This window comes from Penicillium cinerascens (assembly GCF_028974065.1).
Source record: "Penicillium cinerascens strain IBT 15544 chromosome Unknown scaffold_4_segment0_segment0, whole genome shotgun sequence".
Taxonomy (NCBI): Eukaryota; Fungi; Ascomycota; class Eurotiomycetes; order Eurotiales; family Aspergillaceae; genus Penicillium; species Penicillium cinerascens.
Window position 1 is genome coordinate 2,145,340 of NW_026695297.1, and position 27,678 is coordinate 2,173,017.

At 53.5% G+C, this 27,678-nt stretch overlaps 11 protein-coding genes across 11 annotated transcripts; 5 read left to right on the top strand and 6 right to left on the bottom strand.

The window, feature by feature from the left end:
• Positions 1 to 669: 669 nt before the first annotated feature.
• On the bottom strand, positions 670 to 1,537 carry N7498_008786 (ADP-ribosylation factor-like protein; the record flags this gene model as incomplete). Its single annotated transcript, XM_058455848.1, has 6 exons — positions 670 to 943; positions 1,003 to 1,074; positions 1,127 to 1,189; positions 1,260 to 1,279; positions 1,334 to 1,406; positions 1,488 to 1,537. The coding sequence occupies 6 exons, from the start codon at positions 1,535 to 1,537 to the stop codon at positions 670 to 672; spliced, it is 552 nt and encodes a 183-aa protein (XP_058305836.1).
• Positions 1,538 to 2,384: 847 nt separating this feature from the next.
• N7498_008787 (DNA-directed RNA polymerase I core subunit RPA135) lies at positions 2,385 to 6,162 on the top strand (the record flags this gene model as incomplete). The annotated part of the gene is made up of 2 exons (XM_058455849.1): positions 2,385 to 5,325; positions 5,381 to 6,162. The coding sequence occupies 2 exons, from the start codon at positions 2,385 to 2,387 to the stop codon at positions 6,160 to 6,162; spliced, it is 3,723 nt and encodes a 1,240-aa protein (XP_058305837.1).
• Positions 6,163 to 7,232: 1,070 nt separating this feature from the next.
• N7498_008788 (pepsin-like aspartic protease) lies at positions 7,233 to 8,724 on the top strand (the record flags this gene model as incomplete). Its single annotated transcript, XM_058455850.1, has 3 exons — positions 7,233 to 7,912; positions 7,965 to 8,277; positions 8,341 to 8,724. The coding sequence occupies 3 exons, from the start codon at positions 7,233 to 7,235 to the stop codon at positions 8,722 to 8,724; spliced, it is 1,377 nt and encodes a 458-aa protein (XP_058305838.1).
• A 667-nt stretch (positions 8,725 to 9,391) lies between these two features.
• pre2 (proteasome core particle subunit beta 5) lies at positions 9,392 to 10,656 on the bottom strand (the record flags this gene model as incomplete). Its single annotated transcript, XM_058455851.1, has 5 exons — positions 9,392 to 9,837; positions 9,891 to 9,939; positions 10,003 to 10,158; positions 10,224 to 10,331; positions 10,525 to 10,656. The coding sequence occupies 5 exons, from the start codon at positions 10,654 to 10,656 to the stop codon at positions 9,392 to 9,394; spliced, it is 891 nt and encodes a 296-aa protein (XP_058305839.1).
• A 997-nt stretch (positions 10,657 to 11,653) lies between these two features.
• N7498_008790 (MDR family MFS transporter) lies at positions 11,654 to 13,403 on the bottom strand (the record flags this gene model as incomplete). Its single annotated transcript, XM_058455852.1, has 2 exons — positions 11,654 to 13,168; positions 13,248 to 13,403. 2 exons carry the CDS (start codon positions 13,401 to 13,403, stop codon positions 11,654 to 11,656), a joined length of 1,671 nt encoding a protein of 556 aa, XP_058305840.1.
• A 392-nt stretch (positions 13,404 to 13,795) lies between these two features.
• Positions 13,796 to 16,074, top strand: N7498_008791 (uncharacterized protein; the record flags this gene model as incomplete). Its single annotated transcript, XM_058455853.1, has 5 exons — positions 13,796 to 14,226; positions 14,284 to 14,317; positions 14,375 to 14,839; positions 14,901 to 15,252; positions 15,320 to 16,074. 5 exons carry the CDS (start codon positions 13,796 to 13,798, stop codon positions 16,072 to 16,074), a joined length of 2,037 nt encoding a protein of 678 aa, XP_058305841.1.
• A 522-nt stretch (positions 16,075 to 16,596) lies between these two features.
• N7498_008792 (Eisosome component PIL1/LSP1 family protein) lies at positions 16,597 to 17,619 on the bottom strand (the record flags this gene model as incomplete). Its single annotated transcript, XM_058455854.1, has 3 exons — positions 16,597 to 17,019; positions 17,069 to 17,567; positions 17,600 to 17,619. The coding sequence occupies 3 exons, from the start codon at positions 17,617 to 17,619 to the stop codon at positions 16,597 to 16,599; spliced, it is 942 nt and encodes a 313-aa protein (XP_058305842.1).
• Positions 17,620 to 18,425: 806 nt separating this feature from the next.
• N7498_008793 (uncharacterized protein) lies at positions 18,426 to 20,480 on the bottom strand (the record flags this gene model as incomplete). The annotated part of the gene is made up of 3 exons (XM_058455855.1): positions 18,426 to 20,015; positions 20,088 to 20,348; positions 20,445 to 20,480. 3 exons carry the CDS (start codon positions 20,478 to 20,480, stop codon positions 18,426 to 18,428), a joined length of 1,887 nt encoding a protein of 628 aa, XP_058305843.1.
• Positions 20,481 to 21,988: 1,508 nt separating this feature from the next.
• On the top strand, positions 21,989 to 23,808 carry N7498_008794 (putative MFS transporter; the record flags this gene model as incomplete). The annotated part of the gene is made up of 6 exons (XM_058455856.1): positions 21,989 to 22,193; positions 22,260 to 22,293; positions 22,344 to 22,508; positions 22,578 to 23,049; positions 23,099 to 23,426; positions 23,498 to 23,808. The coding sequence occupies 6 exons, from the start codon at positions 21,989 to 21,991 to the stop codon at positions 23,806 to 23,808; spliced, it is 1,515 nt and encodes a 504-aa protein (XP_058305844.1).
• A 960-nt stretch (positions 23,809 to 24,768) lies between these two features.
• Positions 24,769 to 25,956, top strand: thiA (thiamine thiazole synthase; the record flags this gene model as incomplete). Its single annotated transcript, XM_058455857.1, has 2 exons — positions 24,769 to 25,257; positions 25,310 to 25,956. Exons 1-2 carry the CDS (start codon positions 24,912 to 24,914, stop codon positions 25,954 to 25,956), a joined length of 993 nt encoding a protein of 330 aa, XP_058305845.1. The 5' UTR covers positions 24,769 to 24,911.
• A 227-nt stretch (positions 25,957 to 26,183) lies between these two features.
• On the bottom strand, positions 26,184 to 27,671 carry N7498_008796 (inositol phosphosphingolipid phospholipase; the record flags this gene model as incomplete). The annotated part of the gene is made up of 1 exon (XM_058455858.1): positions 26,184 to 27,671. One exon carries the CDS (start codon positions 27,669 to 27,671, stop codon positions 26,184 to 26,186), a length of 1,488 nt encoding a protein of 495 aa, XP_058305846.1.
• Positions 27,672 to 27,678: the final 7 nt, after the last annotated feature.

Sequence of the window (27,678 nt, forward strand, 5' to 3'; positions counted from 1 at the left end):
CTTAGGGTCTTCACATGCGAAAGATTCATAGGGTTAGATTAGTACAGGGGAGTTTCTTGCTAGGATGTTCCCAGTCCTCTCACCTGAATAAGGCAACTCTGCATCGGATTTTTGGTCCACGGAGGATTTTTTGGTGCGGACCATAGCTATACAGTAGTCACGGTTTATGATTACGAAAACTCTACTCCCTCTCAGCTGCCCACGCCCTGACCTCGAAGTGACCCCCCTGGGCGGGGGCGTTGGCCACTTACTACATCTGGTGCCCCTTCGTCTGCAAGGCCAACGCATCGGTTGGTCCGTGTGCATTTCACTTATTTATGCTGGCGGACCCCCATCGTCCTGGTTTCCGAGTAGGATGTCAATCAGCATTCAATTGCCCCGTGTCCTCTCCTTCGATCTTATTCACTAACCCCCAGTGGAGCTAAAAAAGACAAAAAAGCACCAAAGACGTTGATCATTACATATGAGACCGTGAGATCGTTTGCAACAAAATGCACCTGGCTTCGCTCGCATGCTCCCAAAAATGAACCATAAATAACACATGATATCGTTGACCTCGTCACATCCGAGGCTGCGAGCCAGCACGCTAGAGTCTACAGGATATACACAGAAACTGGAGGGAACGCTTTCAACGAAAAGCAAAAGAGTCAAAAGCAAGCGAGTCAGACGTTACCGGCTTGCGCGGGCAATCAGCCAGTGCAGGACTGCGTCGAGGTTGGTCTCCTCTTTAGCGCTGATCCCGTAGCAGCTGACTTCGCGGTGCGTGATCGACTTGAGGTCCATCTCATCGATCAACTCATCCACCGACAGCTTGACCGGGAGATCGGACTTGTTGCCGAGGACCAGGAGCGGGATGCCGTCCAAGGTGGGCTTGGTCATCAGCTCGTGCAGCTCCTCGGTGGCCGCCGGCAAGGCGGCTCGGTCGGCTGCGTCCACGATATACCTGGTCGCAGCGTCAGCATGATCTGATCGTGTTGGGTAACTTTCGCTAGATGTTCTTACACGATCGCGTTGACGCCTCGACAGTATCTTTCCCACATCGGGCGGAATCGAGGCTGTCCACCCAAGTCCCAGCTGAAAGACGTTAACATGGCTGATCTTGGCCTAGCAGCAGAGTCCAACATACCATTTCAAGGTGACATGGCCCTTTTGCACTCGTTTGGTGTTGAACCCGATGGTCGGGATGGAACTGTTCGCCGGTTAGCGGGAGTGTTATGGGGAGGACTACGCCATCGCCGTAACGACTCAAGACGACTTACTCAACCGTGAATTCCCCGCCCTACGTGACACGATCAGTTTCGATACAATATAACAGAACAAGATGGGCGCTTACCGCCAACACGCGCAGCAGGGAGGACTTGCCGGCATTCTGCAGGCCGATCATGGTGACATCCATCTCCGTCGCCCTGCAGGGAAAAGGGATTAGCAGGCTTCATCTGCGGGGACGGGCCGGGAGTGTTCTCCCGCGACGCCTGGCCCACACTTACCAGAACATCCTCAAGAGCCAGTCATAGATGCTGCGAAAGATCCCGGCCATGTTCAGCGGGGTGAGGGGTTATTCTCGAGGGGGTTTGGGAGAAATGTGAAACTCTTGGATATAATAAAACAACACACGAAAAGAAGCAGGGCAGTGGAATCCTTGAAACTAGAAAGTGCCGGAGTGGGGTTAAAAGGGTCAAGTCAAGGTCGCGAGCACGCAGTGGACGAGGTTGTCAATCACCGCGGCTATTCAAGGGGAGCAAAAGAAAATAAATGTGACTAGGACTATCCGAGCGTTTCTTTCCCCCTCACTTTTCGAGGTGACTCGAGTCACATCCAAAACTGGAGATTGAAGCAAAATGTGAGATCTACGGGCACACATGACCGCCGTTAAGAGGGGCGCTTAGGCTCCTTTCGCGGCCTGACGTAGCGCAGTCACTGCAGAACGAGGTCCCGGTGGCGCTCTGGCGGTTTCGCTCCTGGGTGTTGTATTAGGCGGCACTCGAGGTCCGAGCTGAAAGAGAACCTGGGCGTCTAGATAATGCTACTGTAGTATAGAGTGATCCATAGGGGACATTGGAGATATTGTAGAATGAAAAGAAAGGTCAACAGTCAACTCGATGTTCAAATGTAGATGGCCTCAGGCATAAAAATGTACTTTATCACCACGTGACGATAAGCCGCTCCACCTCGAAAAATTTCCCCGATCACCGTCTTCGCTCCCATCCAAGCTGCCATTGCTGGCTCAATTCTTTCCCTGCTCTCTATACCCCCTTTGGGAGCCTAGGCAGAAGGGGCCCTTATCTTCGCCGCCCTTGGATCGACCACTCGGGCACCTTCCCCCCCCCACCAGCTCTAATCGACAGGTTTTCTCTCGACCCCGGTCGAGACCTGTGAGCTTCACCATGGCACCCGCTCCCACCAGCACGGATTGGTCGGTTGAATTCGACTCCTTGCGGCGCGAGAATCTCTTCCAGAACCCGCCCAAGGACCACACCGCTTACCCGTCGCTGGCCGAGTCCATTAAGCCGCACGTTGATTCATTTAATGCTCTCTTCGCCGACAGCAAGATTTTGGAGGCCGGTTTGAAGGATATTGGCACCAAGACCTTCCTCGATGGCGAGCCCGAAACCCTCGAACAGAAGGCGGCTCGAAAGGCGGAGGGTCTTCGTGCCCCGAAGCGCAACCGCCTGAATGTCCGCGTGAAGGAACTCTTCTTGGACAAGCCCACCCTGCCGCCCACCAACAAGTACAGCACCAAGAACCGCAACATCTACCCCTCCGAATGCCGTGAGCGACATTCGACATATCGTGGCAAGCTCCGCGCACGTCTCGAGTATCAGGTCAACAATGGCGACTGGATGGAGTCGGTGCGTGAGCTGGGTCAGGTTCCCATCATGCTGCGCACCAACCGATGCCACCTCGAGAATGCGACCCCAGAGGAGCTGGTCACCCGCAAGGAGGAGTCGGAGGAGCTTGGTGGTTACTACATCGTGAACGGTAACGAGAAGCTGATTCGAATGCTTATCGTCGGCAAGCGCAACTACCCCATGTCCATCATCCGTAATTCGTTCGTCAAGCGTGGTCACACCTATACCAACTTCGGTGTGCAAATACGATCCGTTCGTCCCGACCAAACGTCTCAGACAAATGTTCTGCACTACCTCTCAGACGGCAATGTCACCTTCCGTTTCTCGTGGCGCAAGAACGAATACCTCATCCCCGTGATGATGATCCTCAAGGCCCTGGTGGAGACCAACGACCGCGAAATCTTCGAAAGCCTCGTTGGCAGTGCTTCGTCCAAGGGAATGAAGAATACTTTCGTGACGGACCGTGTAGAGCTCTTGCTCCGAACATACCAGGCCTACAACAAGCACAGTCGCTACGACTGCCGGGCTCACCTGGGTAAATCCTTCCGCCCTGTTCTCGGCGTGTCTGCCGACATGCCTGATGAGGATGTTGGCACTGAGTTCCTGCGCAAGGTTGTTCTCCCTCACCTGGGTAACTATAATGTCACCGAGACTCAGGATTACGACAAATATAAGATGATCATTTTCATGATCCGGAAATTGTACGCCCTGGTTGCAGGTGACTGTGCTCCCGATAACCCCGATGCAGTCTCCAACCAGGAAGTTCTGCTTGGTGGATTCCTGTACGGAATGATTCTCAAGGAGCGTATCGAGGAGTGGCTCCGTTCATTTGGCCCTATTGCCCGTGACTGGAGTATGCGGAACAGCGGCGCCAAGTTCACAGACCCTTCCTTTGAGCGTGACTTCCTGTCCAAGATTGTCAAGCGCTCCAACGAGAACATCGGTAACGCGCTCGAGTACTTCTTGTCTACTGGTAACCTCGTCAGTCCCACTGGTCTCGATCTGCAACAGACTTCCGGTTACACGGTCATTGCGGAAAAGATCAACTTCTACCGATTCATCAGTCACTTCCGCATGATTCACCGTGGTAGTTTCTTCGCCCAATTGAAGACTACTACCGTTCGAAAGCTGTTGCCAGAGAGCTGGGGTTTCCTTTGCCCTGTTCACACCCCTGATGGTTCTCCCTGTGGTCTATTGAACCATTTGGCGCACAAATGTCTGATTGCCACCGACAATCTCGACGTTTCCACCCTGCCCAAGACTCTCGTTCAGCTTGGTGTTCGGTCCGAGTCATCTGTGGCTCTGGATGACAGCGTCGCTGTCCAGCTGGATGGCCGAATTATCGGTTTCTGTTCGCCGAAGCAGGCTCGCAGGATTCACGACACCCTCCGGTACTGGAAGGTCGAGGGCACCAACGGCATTCCCCGTGGATTGGAGATTGGTTACATTCCAAACTCCAACGGTGGACAGTATCCCGGTATCTACATGTTCTCCCAGTCGGCAAGAATGTACCGCCCCGTCAAGCACCTGGCTCTGGAAAAGATGGACTACGTTGGTCCGTTCGAGCAACCCTTCATGGAAATTGCCTGTGTGGAGTCTGACCTGATCGCCGGTCTGTCCACCCACATCGAGTACACACCCACCAACATCCTCTCCATCGTGGCCAACATGACTCCCTTCTCCGACTACAACCAGTCTCCCCGTAACATGTACCAGTGTCAGATGAGCAAGCAGACCATGGGTACGCCTGGTACCTCCATCGGCTACCGTACAGACAACAAGCTGTACCGCCTGCAGACCGGTCAAACTCCCATTGTGCGGCCCCCGCTCTACAACGCCTACGGTCTAGACAACTTCCCCAACGGAATGAACGCCGTTGTGGCTATCATCTCGTACACCGGTTACGACATGGACGACGCTATGATCATCAACAAATCCGCCCACGAGCGTGGCTTCGGTCACGGTACCATCTACAAGACCAAGGTGCACTCCCTCGCCGATCGTGACTCCCGACGCAGCAAGTCCAAGCGTGAAGTCACCAAGCTGTTCGGTTTCGCCCCCGGCGATATGGTCAAGCAAGAAGTGCGCCAGTTCATCGACGAGGACGGTCTGCCGCACGTCGGTGTCCGCGTCAAGGAGGGTGACAAGATCGCCGCCTTCCACGACGTGCGCTATGACGCCGCATCCGACTCCTACGTCAATGTTGATGGTATCACGCACTTCCTCAAATACAAGGATGCGGAAGCCGGCTACATCGAAAGTATCCGCCTCATGGGTGCCGAGTCTGGCAACGAGCCCATCCAGTCTCTCAGCGTCAAATACCGTATTCCCCGTAAGCCGATTATTGGTGACAAGTTCTCTTCTCGTCACGGTCAGAAGGGTGTTTGCTCACAGCTCTGGCCCGCGGTCGACATGCCTTTCTCCGAGAGCGGCATGCAGCCTGATCTGATTATCAACCCTCACGCTTTCCCATCTCGTGAGTCACCCACCTCTTCTATCATAGCAAAGATTCCCTCGCTAACATAATCCAGGTATGACAATCGCCCAAATGATCGAATCCATGGCCGGCAAAGCCGGCGCTCTCCATGGCCACCCGCAAGACTCCACACCCTTCCAATTCTCAGAAGAGAACACCGCCACCGACTACTTCGGCCACCAGCTCCGCAAAGCCGGCTACAACTACTACGGTAACGAGCCCCTGTACTCCGGCATTACCGGCAAAGAGTTCGCCGCAGACATCTACATGGGTCTAGTCTACTACCAACGTCTGCGTCACATGGTAAACGACAAGTTCCAAGTGCGCACAACGGGTCCCGTGAACGCTCTAACGGGCCAGCCCGTCAAGGGTCGTGCCAAGGGTGGTGGTATCCGTGTTGGAGAGATGGAGCGCGATTCTCTGATCGCTCACGGTGCTGCGTTCCTTCTTCAGGACCGTTTGATGAACTGCTCCGATGCCCAGCATGCTTGGATTTGTCGTGGATGCGGGTCGTTCCTCTCTACCCAGGTTGCTGTTTCGGGTTCTGGTGCCGCTCGTCGTGCGGCTGTTAACCCCGGTGCTGCGGCGGCGGCTGCGAAGGCCGCGCCGAACCAGCATCATAGCTCTGGTGGTGTGTCTGGTATTGTTCGCTGCCGTCGCTGTGCCCGTCCGGCTGGTATCAATGACTCCCGCGCTGAGGCATGGGAGGATGGCGATGGACTGCGCTACGTTGGCGGCGACGATGTTACTATCGTTGCTGTGCCGGGTGTTCTGCGGTACTTGGATGTTGAGCTCGCTGCTATGGGCATTCGCATGAAGTTCTGGGTTGACAATTAGTATATACTGTCGGGGTTTGGTTTTGGTCTAAAATTTTCTTGTACTTTTGGTTTCTTTTATGACATAGATGTAGCGTCTGGTCTTTAGTCGATGTGCAAATCAACATTTATTCTTCATAATCAGCTACACGCAGAGAGTTCAAACACAGACTCTGCGCGTTATGCGTCACGCGGCGCGCGAATAGTGCCCACTAGGATAGCATGGACCGCAAGAGCTTATTAGTTATTAGTAGTCACGGATAACTTTAATTTCTCGGATTAGATCAACAGGGGTAACGCCTTGCACCGGAACCCGGGGCGGCGGTGAAGCCTCTTGTTGACTAGTGTGATAGCCTCGGTCCTTCGGCCAAAAGCCTATCCTGCGTCCCAATAGCAGGGCGAGTGACTACATACGGACTCTGGCTATTTACCGATTTTAATTAAAAAAACAAGGTCAGTTAGCGAAATGTAACATCGGTTGTCATTTATACTCGGTCTTATCGTTCCTGGAAGGTACCATGGTTCCTGACCGCACTAGTTCGGGTCGAAAGAGGGCAAAAGAAGGCGATGATTGGGTGCTAGCTTGCTAAGGTGAAGCCAACGAGGAGGTCCAAGCATATTTACTATCGGCATATCTGGTAAGGTCTACGGGATGCAAGATAAGCACCCCCGCATCTCGTGAGTCGCAAATTACCGTTGCCAATGAGAAAGGGCCGCTTGCAAGAGGGGAAAGAAACCGCGTCGGACATCCGTCCGGAATCCGTACACAACTCCTAGCGACATTTTAGAGACTCTGCTAAGCCTTTTTGCCAAAGTATTTGGACCTTCGTAGACCAATACAATCTGCTGAAGAACGCCCCAACAAAGTCAGGTGCTGCCGTTATTATCTATAGTACGGAGTATAGAAAACTAAAGTGGAGGTGAAATTGCTGCAGCTAATTCCCTCGCCCTAGTGGAGAATTAGCGCGGAAATAATAACGCCATACAGCAGAATGGAGCAAAGAAATGGAGTATAAAATCCTCCTATATTCCCTATAGATCTCTCTGCTCCATCCCTCATCCCCAATCTTTTCATCGTCCTCTCCATTCGTCATGGTTTATACTACTGTCCTCGCGGCCCTGTCTTTGCTGGCCTTGACGGCAGATGCAGCGCCCCACACGGGATCCTCCGTCAGTCATCTGGCTAGACATACTCTTCAGAACCGGGACGTGGATCTGAAAGTCACCACCTGGAAGCCCACTGCCTTCACTCAGCCACGGACCCCTGCCAAGTCGCCGCATGTTATGAGCCTGAAGAAGCTCGCAACCAACCATGCCAACACACGTAGTGCAGCTTATCTCAAGGGCTTGACTGGCAGATGGCTTGGCTATGGAGAAGACCAGTTGATATCTCTAATCGAAGGCCAGGAATATGCCACTTCCATTATGTTTGGTACCCAGTCCTTCGATGTGATTGTCGACACTGGATCCAGTGATACATGGGTGGTCAAGGAGGGTTTCGAGTGTATCAATCTGGCCACAGGCAAGAAGACGACTGAGGCTGAGTGTAAGTTTGGTTCAACATACTCAGTCGACTGGGGTTTCGAGAAGATCCCTGGGGAGTTCTTTAATATTACGTACGGTGATGGCGAGTATCTGCACGGATACATGGGTACCGAGATTATAACCCTAGCCAACGTCATGGTCGAGACGGAGGTTGCCGTTGTCACCGGGGCTGCTTGGGAGGGAGATGGAACCACGTCTGGATTGACCGGTCTGGCCTTCCCAGCCTTGTAAGCGCAATTCCAATCTATCTATCCGAGCTTGGACTGACGACCGAACCAGGACAAGCGCATATTCCTCGAAGACCGACAAGCAGAAGGAATACAACCCTATCTTCACCACCATGTACGAAGAAGGCCTGGTCGAGCCATACTTCAGCCTGGCTATTCTTCGTGACACGTCCGGCGAGGCGGGCTATCTGACCCTCGGTGGCTTGCCCCCTATCGACTTCACCGAGACCTGGACTACAACCGATATCTTGATCACTTCCATCACGGGATATCCAGCCACCTATGATTTCTATACCATCAACATCGACGGTGTCACCTTGAATGGCGAGACTATTTCTGGCGCGGGAGGTGACATTCAGTACATTGTAAGTCTCTCCCATCCTCGCTTCTCACATTTCATGGCAAAAGCATATACTAATACCTGCCAGATCGACTCCGGTACAACCCTCAACTACTATCCCACCTCCGTTGCCAATGCGGTCAACGCCGCCTTTGACCCCCCGGCCGTCTACAACACCACTCAGGGAGCCTACGTTGTCGACTGCAATGCCAAACCCCCGGCGCACGCCATCACTATCGCTGGCACCACCTTCACCATCAATCCGCTGGATATGATCCTGAACGGTGGCACCGACGCAAATGGCAAAACATTCTGCATCTCGGGTATTGATGATGGCGGTAACGATCCCTCTGCAGATCTCTATATCCTTGGTGATACATTCCAGAAAAATGTGGTGACGGTGTTTGATGTCGGCGCTGCTCAGTTGATGTTTGCGCCTCATGAGGACTATACTTCTAATGATACCTACTAGTAGATATATCTCTAGACGTGTTTCTGGAGGTCTCTGTGAATATACCTCTGAACGTGATTTACTACGATTTTGTTATGTGAAAGGTGGTGTGTCGTTTTGATTTAATGACCGCTATTCATGCCCGTACACGCCGTAACGTATGATATCAGTACGCCTTGATAAGTCTCTTACTCATAACTCAAATTGAAAAGCGATTGTTTTGTGGGCTGTAGTTGGTAGATCGCAGAGGGGTTGCGGGTTGAGAATGCGTGCAATGACTAAAGACTGATGTCTCTCTAATCCTGAAGCTATATTCGAACAAGCGATGCGAAGATCACTGAGGAGACTACAGAATGCCCAGAAAGAGGGATATACGGGAGAGTTCATGGAGAAAGTTATTCAATGCCGACCTCTCAACTCCTAGAGGTCTATTTGATACAGCTCCGATGCATACAAGGCCTTCGCAACAACCTACGAAAAATGGGTTTTATGCACCTTTTGGCGGAAGGCAACGGCTCTTCAAGGGATGAGGAATGGCTTCTTGGTCGAGAGCTACAGCAGTGTAAGAACTACAAGTAACCCTCAGGAGAGCTTGACCAGCACCTAGCCTATCCACGCTACAAGTGAAAAGGTAAATTAAAACCCCAAGTTACCTAGCATCAATCAATAATACACAGTATCCCAGCCCTTACAACTCAGACGTAACATTCGAGAACTCGCCACGATCAAGCTTCGTCTTCCAGAAGATCGGGTTCATATCATCGAAGCCATGGTGCACCCATCCTTCCTCCTTGACATGGTAACAGTTAATGAAACCACCGGAGTAAGCATCACGGTGCATAGCCGCCAGAATGGCACGTCGGCCCAGGTCCAACGCCTCCTGCTCGGTCAGGTCGTACTTGTAGTTTGCATCCAGCACACCGTATGCGAATGTCTGGCCGGATCCAACACAGAACAGGTTGCCTGGCAGCCGTGTACCGTCGGAGTCGATGTAGTACAGCGCGGGGCCTTCTTGGGGTGTCACACCTGCGAGCATAGTTCCCATGCTCAGACCGTAGCCCTTGTAGGCGTACGTCAGGTTGGCGAGGATCTTCGATGCGGCTGCGACGGTGATACGGCGCTTGTGTCGGATTTCTAAGTGGCTGTTAGTAACCCCTATTCCATTATCAAGCTGAGAAAAAGCTCACCGTGCAGAGTACACTGCTGACTCAAATACCGCAACCAATATTGGCAATCCTAGCAATCCAGTATCAGCACCCAACGTTTCTTTTCCATCCCATCCCATCTCCATCGACTTACCGCTGCACCACCGGCCATAGTACCCAGCAGACCGGGAGTGGGGTCCTTAGACGGCTTGTCCTCGCCACGACTCAACCGGGACACGGGGATGACCTTCTTCACTGTTTGACTGGCGATCCAGTTTCCGGCTGTAGCTCGGGAGTCGGTGCATACAATCTACCAACAGCAGCATCCATTAGCATTCTATGTCCAGATGGACTCATTCGAGGAGGAGAGCGTACAATGCCACCCTGGAAGCGGAAGGCCAGGGTCGTTGTGCCGTGAGCGATCTTGATGGGACAGCTGGGGTTGGAGTGGTCATCGGTCATAGCACGGAGGAAAGCGGCGCGCTAGATGGAGCAAGAAGATGGCCGATTAGCAATTATTCTCATTTCGGCGATACGGTCGCGTTTCTGGGAGCTCCATTTGCCGCAAAGCTGTGATGACGGGCGTGGACGGTCGGTCGGCCAAAGGGAATACCCCGGTCGCATCACCATCTCATCCAGGGAAATAAAGCCCGCCGATGGAATCAAAAACACTCACATTGTCGACGGGAGGAAGGGCAAACTTGAGGGAGAGCGGAGGCATGCCCTCCGTGAGCTCCTGCTGCTCTGCCTCGGAGTAAAAGTCATTTTGATGCTTCGGGCGCGAGTACTGAGCGACGAGCTTGTCCATGATGTGCGGATATGACGAGGAAACGAGAAAATGAGGGAAGGGTGAATTGGAGAGGACGGGGACAAGTAGCTGATGGATGCAGCTCCGCTGGAGCTTGGGATTCCGCGTCACTCGGCCGCCTACGGTCACGTGCTGGGCACCCGATACATCTGCCGTTTAAGCCATCTTTTTCCCCATCTCTAATCCTGCTGATCCAACTTCGAAATATTCATTTGGAGCCAGAACCTAGGAAACACTATATTCGAACGAAAACGGCTGCGATTAATTAAAATTTTTGCATAAGATCCGGAGTATGTAGTAAATAATACGCTCGAAAGAAAGAACGATATTTGTGACTTGACGATTCTTACTTGTCTGCTACTTGTGCAATAACTCATGAAGAGTGGCGATCGATAGGGAACCCTCTCCGGCTATATTCACATGGTTATAAGCTTATGCGCACGAAAAGTAGGATTGTTGGCCTTTGGGAAGATAGCGTTGCGGCCGAGATTTTTGAAGCGCCAACTGAAAAGTGCAGTGTTGATCTTAGTTTAGTGCCAACCGCCGCACTTTCAATTTCTAGCGGATATACCCCTAATCTCTGTCGGTGAAATTATTGTTGTTTATAAAGGACGAGACCTACGTCGCCTGCCTGGCGAAGTTCTGCTTCTAGGTGGAGCAACGGCTTTCTTCGAGCTATACAAATCATCCGAAAGATTAAGCGACGCAGGCAAAAGTATAAATGAGTCTAGGACCTAGTACCAGTAACCTTGCAGTTCCCGAGATTGCAGTCCCCAGTCTGTGGCTAAACAGAGTATTAGCGACTAGGTGTAGACTCCGACTAACAACTTGAAGTCCTGTATAGAGCGTAATCAAAAGATCTGACACCACCTAAGCCGCCAGTCCAGTCCAGTATCTCTTTTGTCCCCATCGCAGCTAGAACAGAAATATGAGAGAGGAGTCTATGCCATTATATAATGCTACCTTTTCTTCCGGGACTCCGAGCTGATTTTAATAATTAAACAGATTCCGTCCTCTCCACGACCTCCGTGGCCTTGTCCTCCTCTGCCTTTGCGGCGCCGCCTGCTTGTACCTCTGCGCGAGCTTTCAAGCTGTGCCACTCGACAAAGACACTGCCAAATATGGTGATAGCGGATGTCGCAACCACCATGTATGTCACATTGTTGATGGCGGTGTTGTAATCAACCAGCAGCATCTGGAGCGTCTTACCCGAAGCCAGCTGTCTGAGCTTGATGACACCACCACCGGTGATGTCATCTGGGTTGATGCCGGGGATATTGGTGAGCTTCTTGACAAGTGTGTTGAGGAAGATGTTCTCGGCAACGGGCAGGAAGATTGCTGAAGCGAGGAAACGCATAAAGGTGACGAGAGCGGAGCCGGTCGCGATATCGCTTCTGTCGAGGACGGTCTGGACGACATTCATCGGCTGCTGCAAACCGAAGCCGGTGCCAAGCCCCATTAAGATCTGGTAGCCCACCCACTTGCCAGTGCCGGTGTACGGTGTGAAGGTTGAAATAAGACCGGCGCCTATGGGCATGATGATGGAGCTGATGAGGAAGAACTGGGTGTAGTAACCCGTCCTCGATATGACGATGCCAGAGACGACGGTCCCCAAGACGGTCATGAGCATCAAGGGCAGCAGCATGATACCTGACCTGATGGCGCTGACGCCCTTGATAGCTTGAAACCAGATGGGAAGGTAGTAGGTCAAAACCATCAAGCCAGCGCCGTAGAAGAAGGAGTAGAAAGTCGCGGCGGCAATGCTGCGCTGCTTGAGCAGCCGCGGGGGGATAGTGCCGGCATCCTGCTTCCAGATCTGAATGCCAATAAAAGCAATGACCAGGACCGCGCAGACGACGAGCAGCACGATGATACGGGCACTGCTCCATGCATACTTGGTGCCTCCCCATTGCAGGGCGACGATGAGGCAGATAATACCTGGGAAGAAGCAGAGGTTACCAATAGGATCGAGCTGCATAATTTTGCCAATCCAGCTGTCAGCAGGCTTGTCAAGCTTCTGGTGCGGGAGTTTCAGGATGAAAAAGACAACGAGGATCGCCGCTGCACCGATGGGGAGGTTGATATAGAAACACCACCGCCAGGTCACCTTGTCGGTCAAGGTACCGCCGACGAGGGGCCCGAAAACAGACCCAAGAGCAAAGACGCCCCCGAGGCCACCTTGCCACAGGGGTCGCTCCTGCAACGGGACGGTGTGGAACAAGATGACCATTACGCCGGAGAAGAGGCCCGAGGAACCGAGACCGGCGACGGCGCGACCGAGGATGAAGGCCTTGGAGCTAGGCGCCGAGCCGCAGACGGCGGAGCCGATCTCGAAGATTGAGATGCCGATGAGGAAGAGGGTCTTGGTGGGGTAAAACTTGTAGACCTTGCCCATGAGGAGTTGGAAGGCGCAGGTCGTTAGTAGATAGGCGGAACCGTACCAGCCAATGTCGTCGTTTGAGTTGAACTCATCGGTGATGCGTGGGATAGCTGTCGAGATGACGTTTTGGTCCTTTATAGAACGTATAAGTGCTGATTTCGAGCCGTGGAGTTGCCAGTCCCTGGGGAAGGCTAGGGAACCGAATACGTACGAGAATGATTAGAAAAATGGACAAGTAGAGAGAAATCATAATGAGCACCCGCTTGTGAATGCCAGGATACTCGTGGACTTCCTGCTCCTTTTCTGCGGAGTCCAATTGGGCAGAGCCAGAGGTGGCTTGATCGTCTGCCGAGGGTCGCTCCAACATAGTGTCGATACTAGTAATAGCAAAATCGGGGAGCGAGAGGGATGTCCTGGACGTGTTGTACCTTGAGAACAATAATATTCACGACTCAACCTATCCATATTTCAAGCACGCTGTACCCGTCCTTTTAAAGTCTTTCGTGATGGCGGTCTCGGTGTTGTCGGTGCTCTAAAAGGAGGCCAGGCGGCCCTCGGGGCTCAAAAAGTCATTTTTCACCCCCGAGCCCCGAGTTCTCTCCGCCACCACGCAATACTTCGGTCCTCAGCCTGAAGGCGCATATCCGAATATCAGAAAAGTCCGAGGTATCTCGGTGCTTATCTCAAAAGATCTTCATCGGGCATGAAATCCGTTTCATAAACTTCTCAAACCACTTGTACGGAATCCCAAGGGACGCAATGACCGACCCCGCAGCCGGTCAGCTCCAACGATTCTCTTGTCTGGCATGCCGCCAGCGCAAGGTGAAGTGCGACCGCCGTGACCCATGCTCGCACTGCATCAAGGCATCACGAGAATGCAGCTTCGTTGTACCAGTCCGGGGTAAGAGGAAGAGTACTAAACCCGTCAAGGAGGGCCTGCATGCCAGAGCGCGCCGCTACGAGGAGATGCTGAAGTCGTACGGTGCTAAGATCGAACCCAGAGGTAATGGCGTTTCCGAGCGCGGGAATGATTCATCAGAACTTTCAGAACCGGTGTCGCACACGGATTTCGATATGACCGACTGCGACAGCGTCGAGTCGTCGCGGCAACCTCGGCATTTGATGCCGTTGCGAACGGACGAGAAGCTGAGATTCACCAAAGAAAAAGACTCGTCCGGGTATATGGACGCGTATGTCTCCCCCACATCATCTGTGTTCTTGGAAAAGGCTACTAATGTCGTCTCTAGCTTGCCTGAGGCTAATGTCATTGAAGACGATACCGTGAGCAGCGCCTATCCTGTTGTTGTTACATGATCGGTGCTGATTACTACCAACAAGTTCCCTGAATACCCCGTGGAAGATGCCATTGTAGACCGAGGCAGTAATGACGAGTCGGACACTCTTCTGGAGACGGGCGAACTACCCGACAGCATGTCCAACGGACCGAATGAGCCTCTCGCCAACCTTCACCCGCCGCATCACCAGCTGCTCAAGCTGTGCGACACCTACGCCGACCGCGTCGACCCCATAATGAAGGTGCTGCATCTGTCGACCTTCTGGACTTCGCTTAATGATGCTATTCAACAGCCTGAGAAGGTTTCAAAGAGTCTGGAGGCATTGATCTGTGCCTTCTACTCTATCACTGTCCACTCCCTCGCGGAACATGAGTGCTGGTCTATGTTGGGTGAAGACAAGTCTATCCTGGCTAAGCGGTACACTCGCGCAACACTTCAGGCTTTGAAGGCTGCCAAGTTTATGCGCACATCCAGTTCAATGACCCTTTGCGCGTACTTCATCTACCTCGTAAACTCAACCGCCCTCTTCTTCCTTTTCAGATGCAGGCTCAGCTAATTAAAACCTGTAGATGGCTGTGAGAAGCAGTCACTCGACAGACGCCTTCTACATCCTCTCCGGCGTGGCCGTTCGCCTGGCCTGCAAAATTGGCATACACCGCGACGGCATTTCTCTGGGCCTGTCCCCCTTCGAGACGCAGATGCGCCGCCGCCTTTGGTGGTCCATCATGCTCACGGACTTGCGCATGTCGTCCCTTATCGGTGCTAAACCGTCCATGGACCTCTTCTCTAGCGACGTGAGACCCCCACTCAACATCCCGGACGAGGACTTCGGTCCGGACACAATCAATATGCCGCCAGAGGCCGAGAAGATTACACCGCTGACAGTCGAGCTGCTCCGGTACGAGATGGTTCGTTTTCTTGGTAACTTCCAGGGGGGAGATCGCCGGCGGCAGCTGGCCAGGAAATGGCAAAAGTCTCGCGAACGCAGAGCTCGACTTTACCAGGAGGAGCAGTGCCATCGCCGAGCTCAACGACGCCGTGGAGACAAAGTTTCTACGGTACTGTGACCCGACAAACTCTCTCGACACCTTCGTTTCCATCATGGCACGCTCAGGCATTTGTATGTGCAGAATCAAAGCAGGCACGCACAACATCCGGCAATGCGTCGACCGTGGCATCCCCGTGCCGCAGAGCGAGCGAGACACCGTATTCGCCGCCGCCACCAAGATGCTCGAGTACGTTAAGCTGACGCGCCAAAACACCAAGCTAGACAAGTACATGTGGCAGGCAGGCACGAGCGTCCTCTGGCACTCGCTTCTGTGGGTGCTCATTGAGGTGAAGCGCCGCAAGGTCAGCCCCGAGGTCGACCGGGCGTGGGAGCTCATCGGGTCTGTCCTGTCGTTCTACCCACTCATGTTCCAGAGGAATACCACAGCCGTGTACGCCGTACTCGGCAAGTGGACACTAGAGGCGTGGGACACCAGCCACGCTGCCCGAAGGGAGGCGGGTGTGCCGAAGGAGTCGACGCCGGACTGGGTAGATGCGCTTCGGCGGGCTCGGGAGCCGACCCAGGGCACGTCGGCCACAAAGATCTCTGCAAGTGTCCAGCAGCCGACACCCATTTCCAAAATCGACGAGTGTGATCCCTTCACATTTTCGGATCTACTAAACTTCGAGTACGCGCCCGCCGAATGGGACCAGTGGGAGAGTTTGCTTGCGGCAGAAGAGGTGGGCAGTTTTTAACAATAGACATCTCAAACACCGTCAATCTCTTTTCACGGCAAGTGAAGCTTGAGGTCGCTGTGATGAGATCCTATGAATTAACATAAGGACATCACCGAAGCTGATTAGGTCATCAGAAAGTAATTCACAAATGAACAGTATTATAGGGCTAAGTGCCCTTTTTAGGTATAGACCAAGCGTGGACCAAGTGCTTAATAGATGCCTCTGATCAAAGTAATCAGTGGGCAATCAGTGAGCATCCAATCACTAGCACTGAGTATTCACGGAGACTGAGCTTGGACTAAAATTTACTCAGTGAGCCTGATTCTGAGCACCCTCATAAAAGAGGCGACAGCTAGAATAGCAAAGCCACACCTGGCAGAGGAAATGTGGTACGTATAGTGACCTAGGTACACTTCTCAATAATATTCCATATTTCCACAGTATTATCGTGTTTGCACTAACAATCGCGTTTCCTGGTAATGTGCCACCTCGAACAATAACGAATTATACAAGAAGAATTTCAACGTAGCTAAAGTACAATTAACTAGCGAGCGGAACCGCATCCTCCGCCGCCATGGTGGTCTGGGGCTCGTTCAGCTGCTTCTTTGCATGGGTCGATGTCTCTTCATTGGCGTAGGACTCGGTATCGACACGTGTGTTGACAACGTCGGGTTCTTGCTCGGAAATCCCGTTGCCATGAACGGGAACCTCTTGGTCTGCCGAGGAGACGACGGGATCGAGGTTGGGCTGCCAGTTGCGTAGATCGTTCTCGGCATCTTCAAGCACCTGGCGAGCCTCCAGCTCATGCTCGTAAGCTTGGCGAGCATCACCGGGCACCACTGGAGTGTCATCAATGTAGTTGAGCAGGCGGCGCGCGTGGTTAGCGAGGATGATCTGCTTCTCGGCGCGCTCGACCACGGCAGACAGGTGGATGTCAAAGGCCTCCTTGAGCTTTGTGCGGGTCTATTAAAGTTAGCAAAGCCCACACCCACAAAACGCTTCAGCAACATACGGTGTTGGACAGCTGTGCCTCAGCAACGAGATTCTGCGCCTCAGCACGAACCAGCTCATGCTCCAGAGTGGTCAGACGCGTGTTGGTAGGATCCTTGTACTTGAGCTTGGCGATCTCATCAGTAATTTTCTGGCGCTGGTCACGGCTCGGCTGGACCGAGCTCTCCATGTTGCGAATGTGCTTCAGCGTGCCCCGGTAATCCTCAAGGTTCTGCGAAAAGATGTCTTCCTGCTCGCCCATCTCCGCCAACATCACACCCAGCTTGTCCGAGATGTCGGAGACGGCATCGTCCTCGGTGGATTCGCCCCATTCGGACAGCTGCGAAGCGATCGAACTGCGCTCACGGCCGGCGGCTTCATATGCGCCGATGGCTGAGTTCTCGCTCTTGATCAGTCGGCTCAGCTTGCGGCTCAGCTCGGGGCCGGTCATGCCACGGAAGGTGTTGATGCTGAAGCGGTGGCGCGGCTCTTTGCGCGAGCGGATAGAGAGTGTGCGATTCCTGTGGACTTTGTTAGTGGATGATGACACTACTGTACGTTGGGTACATACATGATGTAGGTCTGAGGAATCAATAGAAGGTAGGATGTGGTGTGGTATATTGGTATATGAAACCGGTGCGTACAAAACAGGGAACTAGTAGGAAGTTACGTTATAAGAGGCGCAGGATAGCGCTTTCCCGTAGATGACGATGGAACGCAACCCTAATCTCGTCGTAGCTTTGAGGAAGTAGTCCCGGTGGCTGCCGTGACGTCATGACGGGAGGGGCGGAAGCTGAATATTGGCGCTGGTCCGATTGCAGTCGAGTGCGTGACCAGCTTCTGGTGCTGTGGGCTGTGAGTGGACGATGCATAATCTGTTCATTGCTCGCGAAGTTTATTGAAAGCTAGATCGCTGGCCCGGATCGTCACTTCTCCACAGTTGTGCCGGCAATATCAGATGCGGAGTCTAGATCACCGGTCGTCGCTCGATTCTTGATTCTAAGCCACCATTTTGGTTCTAATGAGCCGGGCAGAGAATTTCTCCGTGACTATGGCTGTAGACTTGTTCCTGAAAGAGAATATCTCGATCCTAGGGCTTCCCTGATCGGGAAATCCCTCCGCCATATCTTGCGGTAGCAGTCTTTCTGTCTACAAACACTGAATGGTCAAATAGCCAATATCCATATCATGGTCTGAACTATTCAGACACAGCTCTCAAGTTCTCGGTTTTATTGTACAGCACAAGAAATTGGACGCAAAAACAAGACATCAGTTCCAAACCCTCCATAACCACACAAAACACCCAGAGCAGACTGCATGGCCCGCAGTGTGCTGAAACGCAGAATGAACCAGATAGCGCCTTCGTAAGAAACAAAACCCTAGGACATCTCATCCGCGTCTGGGTTGTGCGAGTGCTCGTTGTCCGAGGCGTGGAAGGCATCTCCAAACGCTGAGTTTTCCAGATCGGGAAGATCTAACCCGTCGTTCTGCTCGGTATAGGCGGCCAATGCATCGCCAGCACTATCGATGTTGTCAAAGTCGAAGTTGGAGCCCTCGAGACTCACGTCTCCAGCTCCCCCCTTGTTCTCGTTATGGATCATCACCCAGTCGCCGTTCTCGTTGGTGACGCCGCCGGCAAGTTGGTCACCCAGGTCCATATCCACGTCACCTGGGATCTCGGTGCCGGGCATGCCTTGTCCAGGTGCAGCACCAGAGGCATCAGCACCCGGGCTGCCAAATTGGTTCAACAAATGGGAGTCATCCTGATCCATGACCATATCGTTGGTGAACGACTCGGGCTCGTCCTTGTGTTCCGGCTCGATCTTCTCCAAGAGTCCACCCTTCTCCACGCATGACACCTTGGGCTCCGGCATGATCTGTTTCTTCCAGGCGCTCTCCACGTCGCGGACCACATCCTCAACCTTGTATTTAGCTTTCTCTTCCACGTACTGCTGCGGGGTCTCGCTCTCTTCCGTGGGAATGATAATGCGGCCTTCCAATCTCCAGATCTCAGCGCCAGTCTCGGTCGGGTCGGCAGCAGCGTCCCGGAGACGCAGTTCCGAGTCCTTGAAGAGGGAGCTGCGGTTGAATCGCTCCATACGGCGAGCGTGCTGCTTCTTCAACTTCTCAATCTCGGCGGTCATGTCGGCGACCTTCTTGGCAACTCGATCAGCAAACTCCTCAGCTTTGGCGGGTTCCATCTTGGTGGCCTCTGGAGCATCGCCTGCCTCCTGGCCTTCGGCGCTCACGGAGTTTCCGGAAGGCGCATCGAAGAAACCTGCTGTCAATGACTCCAGTTCACCCTTCCGGCCAAGGCCCAGAGAGACTGGTGTGATCTGTGAAATGGCATACGGCGACGCAAAAATCTCCTCCATCCACTCGTGGTGCTGCACGTATCGCATCTTGCTGACTTCACGTGGGGTCAACAGGTCGATCTGGTCGCCAGTCGAGACATCCTCATCCTCCAGAGCAAAGTCGGCCGCTGCGGCTGTTATCGCTGCCGATGAGGCGCGGTGAGGGCGTGCCATCTTAGCCTGGGCAGCACCGGGTGGAACAGCCCCAGGGTGGCCTTGGGGTGGGTAGAAACCGGGTCGTCCCGCAGCAGCGGCATTCTGGTAAGCTGCTTGGGGCTGGACAAAGCCCTGGGGTCCCATCTGGGGCGGGAAGTTGATGGTTGGCCAGTTGTTCCGGTCGTGAAGCATAAATTCCTTGCGAGCAAGCTGGCCCTGACTTTGCAAGAAGCGGCGCTGGGCAATCGAGGCCTGTACTTGCGGGGAGACGGGAATGCGTGCTACTGGGACGTGGTCGGCTGGAGGGGCTTTCGAATAGTGAACGATCCACAGTGAGGGATCAGGCTGAGGGGCGTTGGGGACTTTAGAAGAGACAATGCGATAACGCTTGCGGCAGTGAGTAGCAACGTTTTCCTTTCCGGGAAGGTAGCCGCTGCGGTGAAGGTGCATTTCAATAGTCTGTATCAACATATGTCAGCGTTATGTTGTATTCAAGGAACGTCCCATGCGGCATGGGACCAGGAGACATACGTAGCCTCTGGCTTCGAAATTGAATGCCTGCTCAACATCTGCCCAGATATAACCATCGCTGGCGAAGTTGTTGCCCAATTGCGCAAGCGGCTGCCATGTGAGCATCACAGTGCCATCGGCTGGGCCATCCAAGAAGGTCCAATGCATTGGTTGTGAGCGGCAGACCCGGGGTGCGCTGGTCAGGTACTCGACGGCGGTCTCAGTCGGCATCATATGCATGTTCGGGTAGGCATGACGCGAGAGAAGGTGCATGTGCGGGAGCTATATCCATTGCGACAAGGTCAGCTTTCAATTACAGAGTGCATTACCACACGAAGGGCGCGCAGGCCGTGCCGAACGGCATTGGGGTAGTCCTACCAGCTGCCCCGGGATACGGGTTGCCGGGTCATCCATCTTGGCCACGCCCGTTTGCGGGAATCAAATTAGTGCAATTGAGTCGCGGGAGGCCTTTCGGATGTTTGCAATGGTCAACGGGGATGTATCCGATGGGGAGACGGCGGGCGCAGATCTGGTTGGTGAGGGCGATGGAGCTCCTGGCAACGCGACGCGGGAGATTTTTGATGCGGTAGGCGATAGTCGCCAGTAACGCAAGACACCTGAGGCATCAATACAGGAAATGGCCAAGACAATTTTTACACGGTGATTGCTCTATTTGGTTCGTAGTAGAGTTCATTAAAGCTTTGCTTACACAAGGATATTCAAAATGAGCCCAACAAGTCATTCAGAATGGTACGCAGAACGGCTTCTGGAAGATGGGTTCTAACTTGCTACGCAAACCAACTTCCCTCGGGTTAGAAACTATTTGTTTTGGAATCCTTCGTTTCAAAGGTTTAAATCTTTCTTTGAAATAGACCTGGAAAGTTTAATCCTTCGCCTAAATTTACATTGATCAGCATACAGCAGGGACATGAAGAAGTATTTCATCCCGCCGCCCTCCGTGCGTATTCTTGGTGACTACACTCGCAGCGCCCAACGTCGACCTCCCTGCCTATTGCAATAACAGAAAGAAGCATGGCATTTTCCGCAAACCCAGCAGACCTTGCCAATCCAAAACCCCTTGCCCATCTGAGGGCCCTTGATGCCACGGTCCACCTCCGGGTCTAGATGGTGGCAGGGGAGTGGTGTCGCCCACTGATCCACAGCCCGAGTGAGAGATTATGGTCTCGGATGCTACTCTCCCACCATGTTTGAAGTACACACCTACACTACTGTACGAAAGAGGAAAATGAAATGTTGCACTGAGGCAATGCGACAGATGATAGTCGAATGCACTCACATTGCGGGTGCTTGGCAGTTGCTAATCCTCCAACACCAACACATATGCTTCCTGGAAGACTTTCGGAGTCACTGAAGTTGGGCCAAATGGACTTGCCCTGATTCGGTTATGTCTCGTTACAACGACACGCTCTGTCTCTTAACGATCCGCCACGAACCGTGGTCGACCCCAGGGTAATTTGACGCGGGGGCGGCGATCTGCGTATTGCACGTTGCGACCGCACCAATTGAACACGTAAACTCTACCCCAAAATAGAGATCACCAGAGGCTTTCGCGTGGCGGAAACCTCAAGGGGCCTTGCGGAGAGGGTCCGGGGGGGCTCCACTCAAGCTTTCGCACGCCCTCACGAACCCAGTCAATTGGGTCCCCCGCGGGAGGGGCCCCTCGGCGGTTCAGCGCCGCTCCGGTTTGGGCTTCGTGTGGGGGCTTCCTGCTCCTTGATCACCAATCATGCTGCATGGAACACACCCAAAATCAGCCGAGCAGGGTGGCTTGTCAAAGTACTACTGTGCCGAAGTCTTTTTTGGCCCCCGTATAAAGTGTGGGCATCCCCAGGTCCCGGTGAAACTCCGAGTTGCTCGCTTTTACGCTTCCTTCCCTTATACCCTGAGCTATACTTGCAGCCATGGGTTTCTTCGGCAAGAGTGAGCCGTCCGACGACGAGATCCAGTGCGCGCCGCCTGATCCGGATGTCGAGAAAAAGATCCCCTCCCACGATGAGGGACCTACTCAACCATCCATTGTTACGGCCGCCGCAATCGACCCGGAGCTGGAGCGCCGCGTTTTGAAGAAGCTAGACCTGCATCTCCCGACACTGATGGCCTTTTTCTGTATGCATATCCTCCCTCTTCAGTGCTCCTAAGATGATCATACATCTAACTGAAATTGCGCGGCAGATCTACTCGCTTTCCTCGACCGAAGTAACATCGGGTCCGTTCTCCCCGACAAATTCGCCGGAAACATAACTAACCGAAGCATAGCAATGCCAAAATTGCCGGCATGATGGAAGACCTTTCTCTCGACGACCGAAGCTATGCTTGGCTCCTGACGATCTTCTACATCTCATACACGGTATTTGAATTCCAAGCACTCATGTGGAAGATCGTCAAGCCGCACCAATGGGCTGCTTTTGTCGTGTTCTCCTGGTATGCGCATTCCACGTGGGAAGGATGATCACCCGGAATCGGAATCACTGACACGCTACATGATTGTAGGGGTTTGGTGTCGACATGCCAAGCAGCGACGAAAAATTGGCAGGGCATGATGGCACTTCGGTTTCTTATGGGTGCTTTCGAGGCCGGCTTTGGTCCCGGTGTGCCCTATCTGCTCTCCTTTTTCTATCGCCGGCACGAGCTCGGTCTCCGGTGCGGTCTGTTCTTGTCAGCTGCCCCGCTGGCGAATACCTTTGCCGGTGCCCTAGCCTACGGTATCACTTCGGGCCATGCCGCTATCGCCAATTGGCGTCTCTTGTTCCTCGTTGAAGGTCTGCCAGTAATTGTCGCTGCGCTTTTGGCCTGGTTCTTCGTGCCGGACTCGCCCACAGCGGCGAAATTCCTCACTGAAGAAGAGAAGGAGATCACCCGAGCCCGTGGACTTCAACAGGCTGGAGATGCTGAACGCGAGAATAAAATCCAGTGGAAGGAATTGGCTGCGACAGTCTTAGATGCCAAAGCATGGTTCACGGCTGTGAGTGTCCCCTCTATTGCTTCTTTGACGATTGTTAATTCTCGTTCAGTTGATGTACTTTAGCTGCAATGTCAGCTTCTCCTCGCTACCCGTCTTCCTCCCGACCATTCTCAAGGAGATGGGTTTTACGGCCATTAACGCTCAAGGCCTCACCGCGCCTCCCTTCTTCGCTTCCTTCCTAGCAACCATCGCAACAACTTGGGTGGCGGATCGAATCCAACAGCGAGGGCTCATGGTTGCTGGACTATCAGCGATCGGCGGTGTGGGGTATGTTTTGTGTGCCACCTGCAACTCGGTGGGTTTGCGTTACTTCGGAGTATTCTTGGCCGCCTGTGGAGTTTTTCCGTCGATCGCCAATATTTTGCCGTGGGTTCTGAGTGAGTCATCTCTGCAATCGCGGATGCGAATCACAGATGCGACCAGTTGCTTACGTTTACCTTTTACATAGACAACCAGGGCTCTGATACCCGCCGTGGTGGAGGCATCATCCTGCTCAACATCGTCGGCCAGTGCGGTCCCTTCCTGGGCACTAATGTCTTCCCCGACAAACAAGCTCCAAGGTTTATTAAGGGCATGTCGATCTGTGCGGCGTTCATGTTCTTCACGACGCTGCTTGCCTTGGGTCTGCGCTTCCTGTTGGTGTGGGAAAACCACCGCCTTGACAAGAAGTATGGGCCAAAGGTCAAGGTCGAAACGGTCAAGGGTGATACTCCGGTAGCGGAGGACAATTACGGTGCCAGTTTCCGCTATGTGTTGTGAAACAGAAATATCTGTGGGCAACTTGACCATTTTCCGTGTTGTCTGCGTCTCCACACACACCCCCCTTCTTAGCTCCCTGCCGTGATGACTTCATATGATGTCAGAATCTTCACGAAGCCCGGGAGCTCGTCTGAAAAATGATATGGATGGTAACGAATATGAATAGTCATGAATACGAATAGTCACGAATATTCCCATAAATGTGTGCATCTTCAAAACTGCGGCGTGTAGAGAAGGAACAGTCAATGTTCCATTACGGAAAGGGTTCGGAGGACGGGGCCCCGGAGGTGGATTCCGCCAGTCTTGTGGCATCTACGGAGCCCAACTCGAGCGAAATTGGTGGGCATTAGGTAATTGCATGTAGTATTAGGGGGTTGGAGTACCAATAAGAGATACCACCCATGGGCTCAGTCCAGCTCAATTGAGATTAATTGGTCTTGTATTGCTGCTCTGATGGACTACCTCATCTATCTCGAAAACAGGTCATCCATCCCACATTCAAGCCCCAATTGGTGGGGAAGGGAAACCTAAAGCCCTAAACGAATCAGACATGCATTCTGCAGTTCTGACCAGGATTCCCCTCTCTGTTCACCGGCCGGGGAGATTCGGAGTGCGATGACAGCACCGAGAGAGATGGTGGGGTCAAACCCATATAAGGTTGAGCTGCCCCTCACTTCGCCTCGACTTTTCCTTCTCTCTTCATCATCTTTCACAACTCCAAAGATTCCATCAATCAGCTTCATCAGTAACTATCTTGCCCTGGCTGTTTCTTCTAAAGCTAACCATTCCCTGCAGACCTTTTCGGTTCAAGTACATTCCGCCCATTCCTGCGGGAAGCCATGATGGAGTCTCTTTGGTTGGGCAAATTATCTCTTAGGGATCAAGGTATCTCAGGTAACCTCTGTGCGTGGACCGGTGTTCGTTCCTACGTCGTCGACACTTCTCTTTGAGAGGTGTTGGCGGCCGTGGGTTCGTTCTGAGATTATACGGTCATAACTTGATATCTGGATAATACCAGCGAAAGGATCATGCCTTCCCCCTTTTCTTTTGGCAAAGCAAACTGACCACATTTGAAGTCAACTTGACTTGATCCCAAGCCCACAATGTCTCCTCCCGCTGCTATCTTCGAGTCTGCCTCTGCTGCCCCCACCGGCATCAAGGGTAAGGTGACTGTCCCCGAGACTGTCTCCACCACCTTGACCGGTCAGGGCGAGAGCAAGCTCCTTGAACAGTTCGGTGGCAAGTGGGATGAGTTCAAGTTCGCCCCTATCCGCGAGAGCCAGGTCTCCCGTGCCATGACTCGCCGCTACTTCCAGGACCTTGACAACTACGCCGAGAGCGATATTGTCATCGTCGGTGCTGGTTCCTGCGGTCTGAGCACTGCGTATGTGCTGGCCAAGGCTCGCCCTGACCTGAAGATTGCCATTCTGGAGGCTTCCGTGTCTCCTGGTTAGTCTCTCCAGGCATTTAACCTCTAGCAAACGTACTAACGACTACACAGGTGGTGGTGCCTGGCTCGGAGGCCAGCTCTTCTCCGCCATGGTTCTGCGCCGCCCCGCAGACGCCTTCCTGAACGAGCTCGGCGTCCCCTACGAGGAAGAGCCCAACAACCCCAACTTCATTGTTGTCAAGCACGCCGCCCTCTTCACCTCGACCCTGCTGTCTCGCGTCCTGGCCTTCCCCAACGTCAAGCTCTTCAACGCCACCTGCGTTGAGGACCTGATCACCCGCCGCGAAGGTGACAGCGTCCGCCTTGCCGGAGTCGTCGTTAACTGGACCCTGGTGACCCTGCACCACGACGACCACTCCTGCATGGACCCCAACACCATCAACGCCCCGGTCATCGTCTCGACCACCGGCCACGACGGTCCCTTCGGTGCGTTCTGCGCTAAGCGTCTCGTCTCCATGAACACCATCGAGAAGCTCGGTGGTATGCGTGGCCTTGACATGAACGCTGCTGAGGATGCTATCGTTAAGAACACCCGTGAGGTCACCAAGGGTCTTATTATCGGTGGTATGGAGCTTTCTGAGATTGATGGCTTTAACCGTATGGGCCCTACTTTCGGTGCTATGGTTATGTCCGGTGTTAAGGCTGCCGAGGAGGCTCTGGCGGTCTTTGATGAGCGCAAGCGCGAGTGTGCCGAGTAAATTCGGTTCGCTTTTGCTATGACTCAGATACGCTGACTGGACTTGGGTTTGATGGAGGTTGCTAGCTTGCTATCGCTTTATGAAATTGCACTCCACACTCGTTTCGCACGAAGTGCGACTGATATGACCAGTTTCCATGGTAAACTCGTAGTCGTAGAGGATTTGAATCGTCATTGAAATTATGTATTACTTGGGTCGTCAAAAGACTAATGACATACCATGTACAATTAATCGGTCCTGGTAACCTCAGAGACAGCACTAGAACCAGCAGTACCACGCTCCGCAGCAAGGACCAAACCCCGAGCATTCCTCACCTCCCACTCAAACTCCTTCAACGCACGCAGCTCACTTGATACAAACAGTCCGCCGATGAGACCATCCAGGATTCCAGCTGCGAAGTTCAGCGTGCTGACCAAGATCAGGATGAAGCCGATGTAGGTACGGCTGCCGATCCACCACACGCCGACCATGCATCCAATAGAGACGGCGATAGAGACGAGGAAATGGGCAAGGCGCCAGCGGCGCTGTGAGCGTTCTCGACGCACGTATTTGTGGATCATGTCGATAATGTGGTCGTATGTTTCAGGGGAGAGGGCGGCGTTGGGGGAGACTTGGGTTGAGGTTGTTTTGTGCAGGGATGGAGAGCTCGGTGACTCAGGGACAGGGTCATTGTTCGAGGATGTAGAAGCCGGGGCTGTGGATGCTCGAGTAATGAGTGCTTCAACGGCGAAGTGGTCGCTCAGGGAGCAGCGGAGGGTTGGGTGACGCTGGGTCATGCTGACTTGGGCGGTTTTGACTGACCAGCGCGGCGTGGGGAACTCAGGAGGATAGCCACCGTCGCCGACGAAGATATAGTCAAGGCGTTTGGCGCGGGGGTCAGCGCCGTCCTTATCGATGCTGATGTCTTCGCCCTTGTCGAGGCGTTTGCGAAGGGCCTTGGACCAGCGCCAGGTGTTGTACGCGCCGTCACAAGTGGCGCCGTTCTCGATCAGGTTGAATTCAGCGGTTGGGATGGGCCGGTTCCTGGCACGTTCGACGGCATCGATAGCGGCACCAACGGATGAGTCTGGATGCAGCTCGCGCCAGACATCGCGGACTGGACTTTGAGCGGAGATGAGTCGGTGGGCAAAAGATGACGGCAGCATATTGAAATCACCCAGTCCGATAACCAAGTGTCCACGCTCGGCAGCACCGCGCATCAGCTTGGAGATCTCCCAGGCCTGCGCGGTGCGGTGACAAAGGTATGAATCGTTCGGCTCACGCTCGTACGGAGCATGCAAGTGTGTACAGAATACCTCGGCCACGTCAGATACGCCGGGACCAAATCTGACTCTTGCACAGGCCACGCCTTTTCCCACGAACCAGTCTCCACGGAAGAAAGCTGTTGGCCGGCCATTCAGCGTGTAGGCGTACATGCTGCTCTCCTCGATGGGCCATCGTGACAAAATCGCCAAGCCCGCACCAAAGATACCCCCAAAGTAGAACTTCCCATATGGCAGGATGTGTTGTGTCTGAGCGTGAATGCTCTCGTAGTCTTGTTGTGTCCAGCACTCCTGAAGGCCAACTATCTCTGGCGGCGGACTAGCGAGAGCCAGCTGCCTCCCAATCTCGGAGAGACGCTCATGGCGGTATTTAGCGAGATACTTCAGACCCCAGCAATTGAGAGTCAAGATCCGAATGTCATTCGGAGCTTCACTGGGAATGGAGGAGGCCATTGGGCCG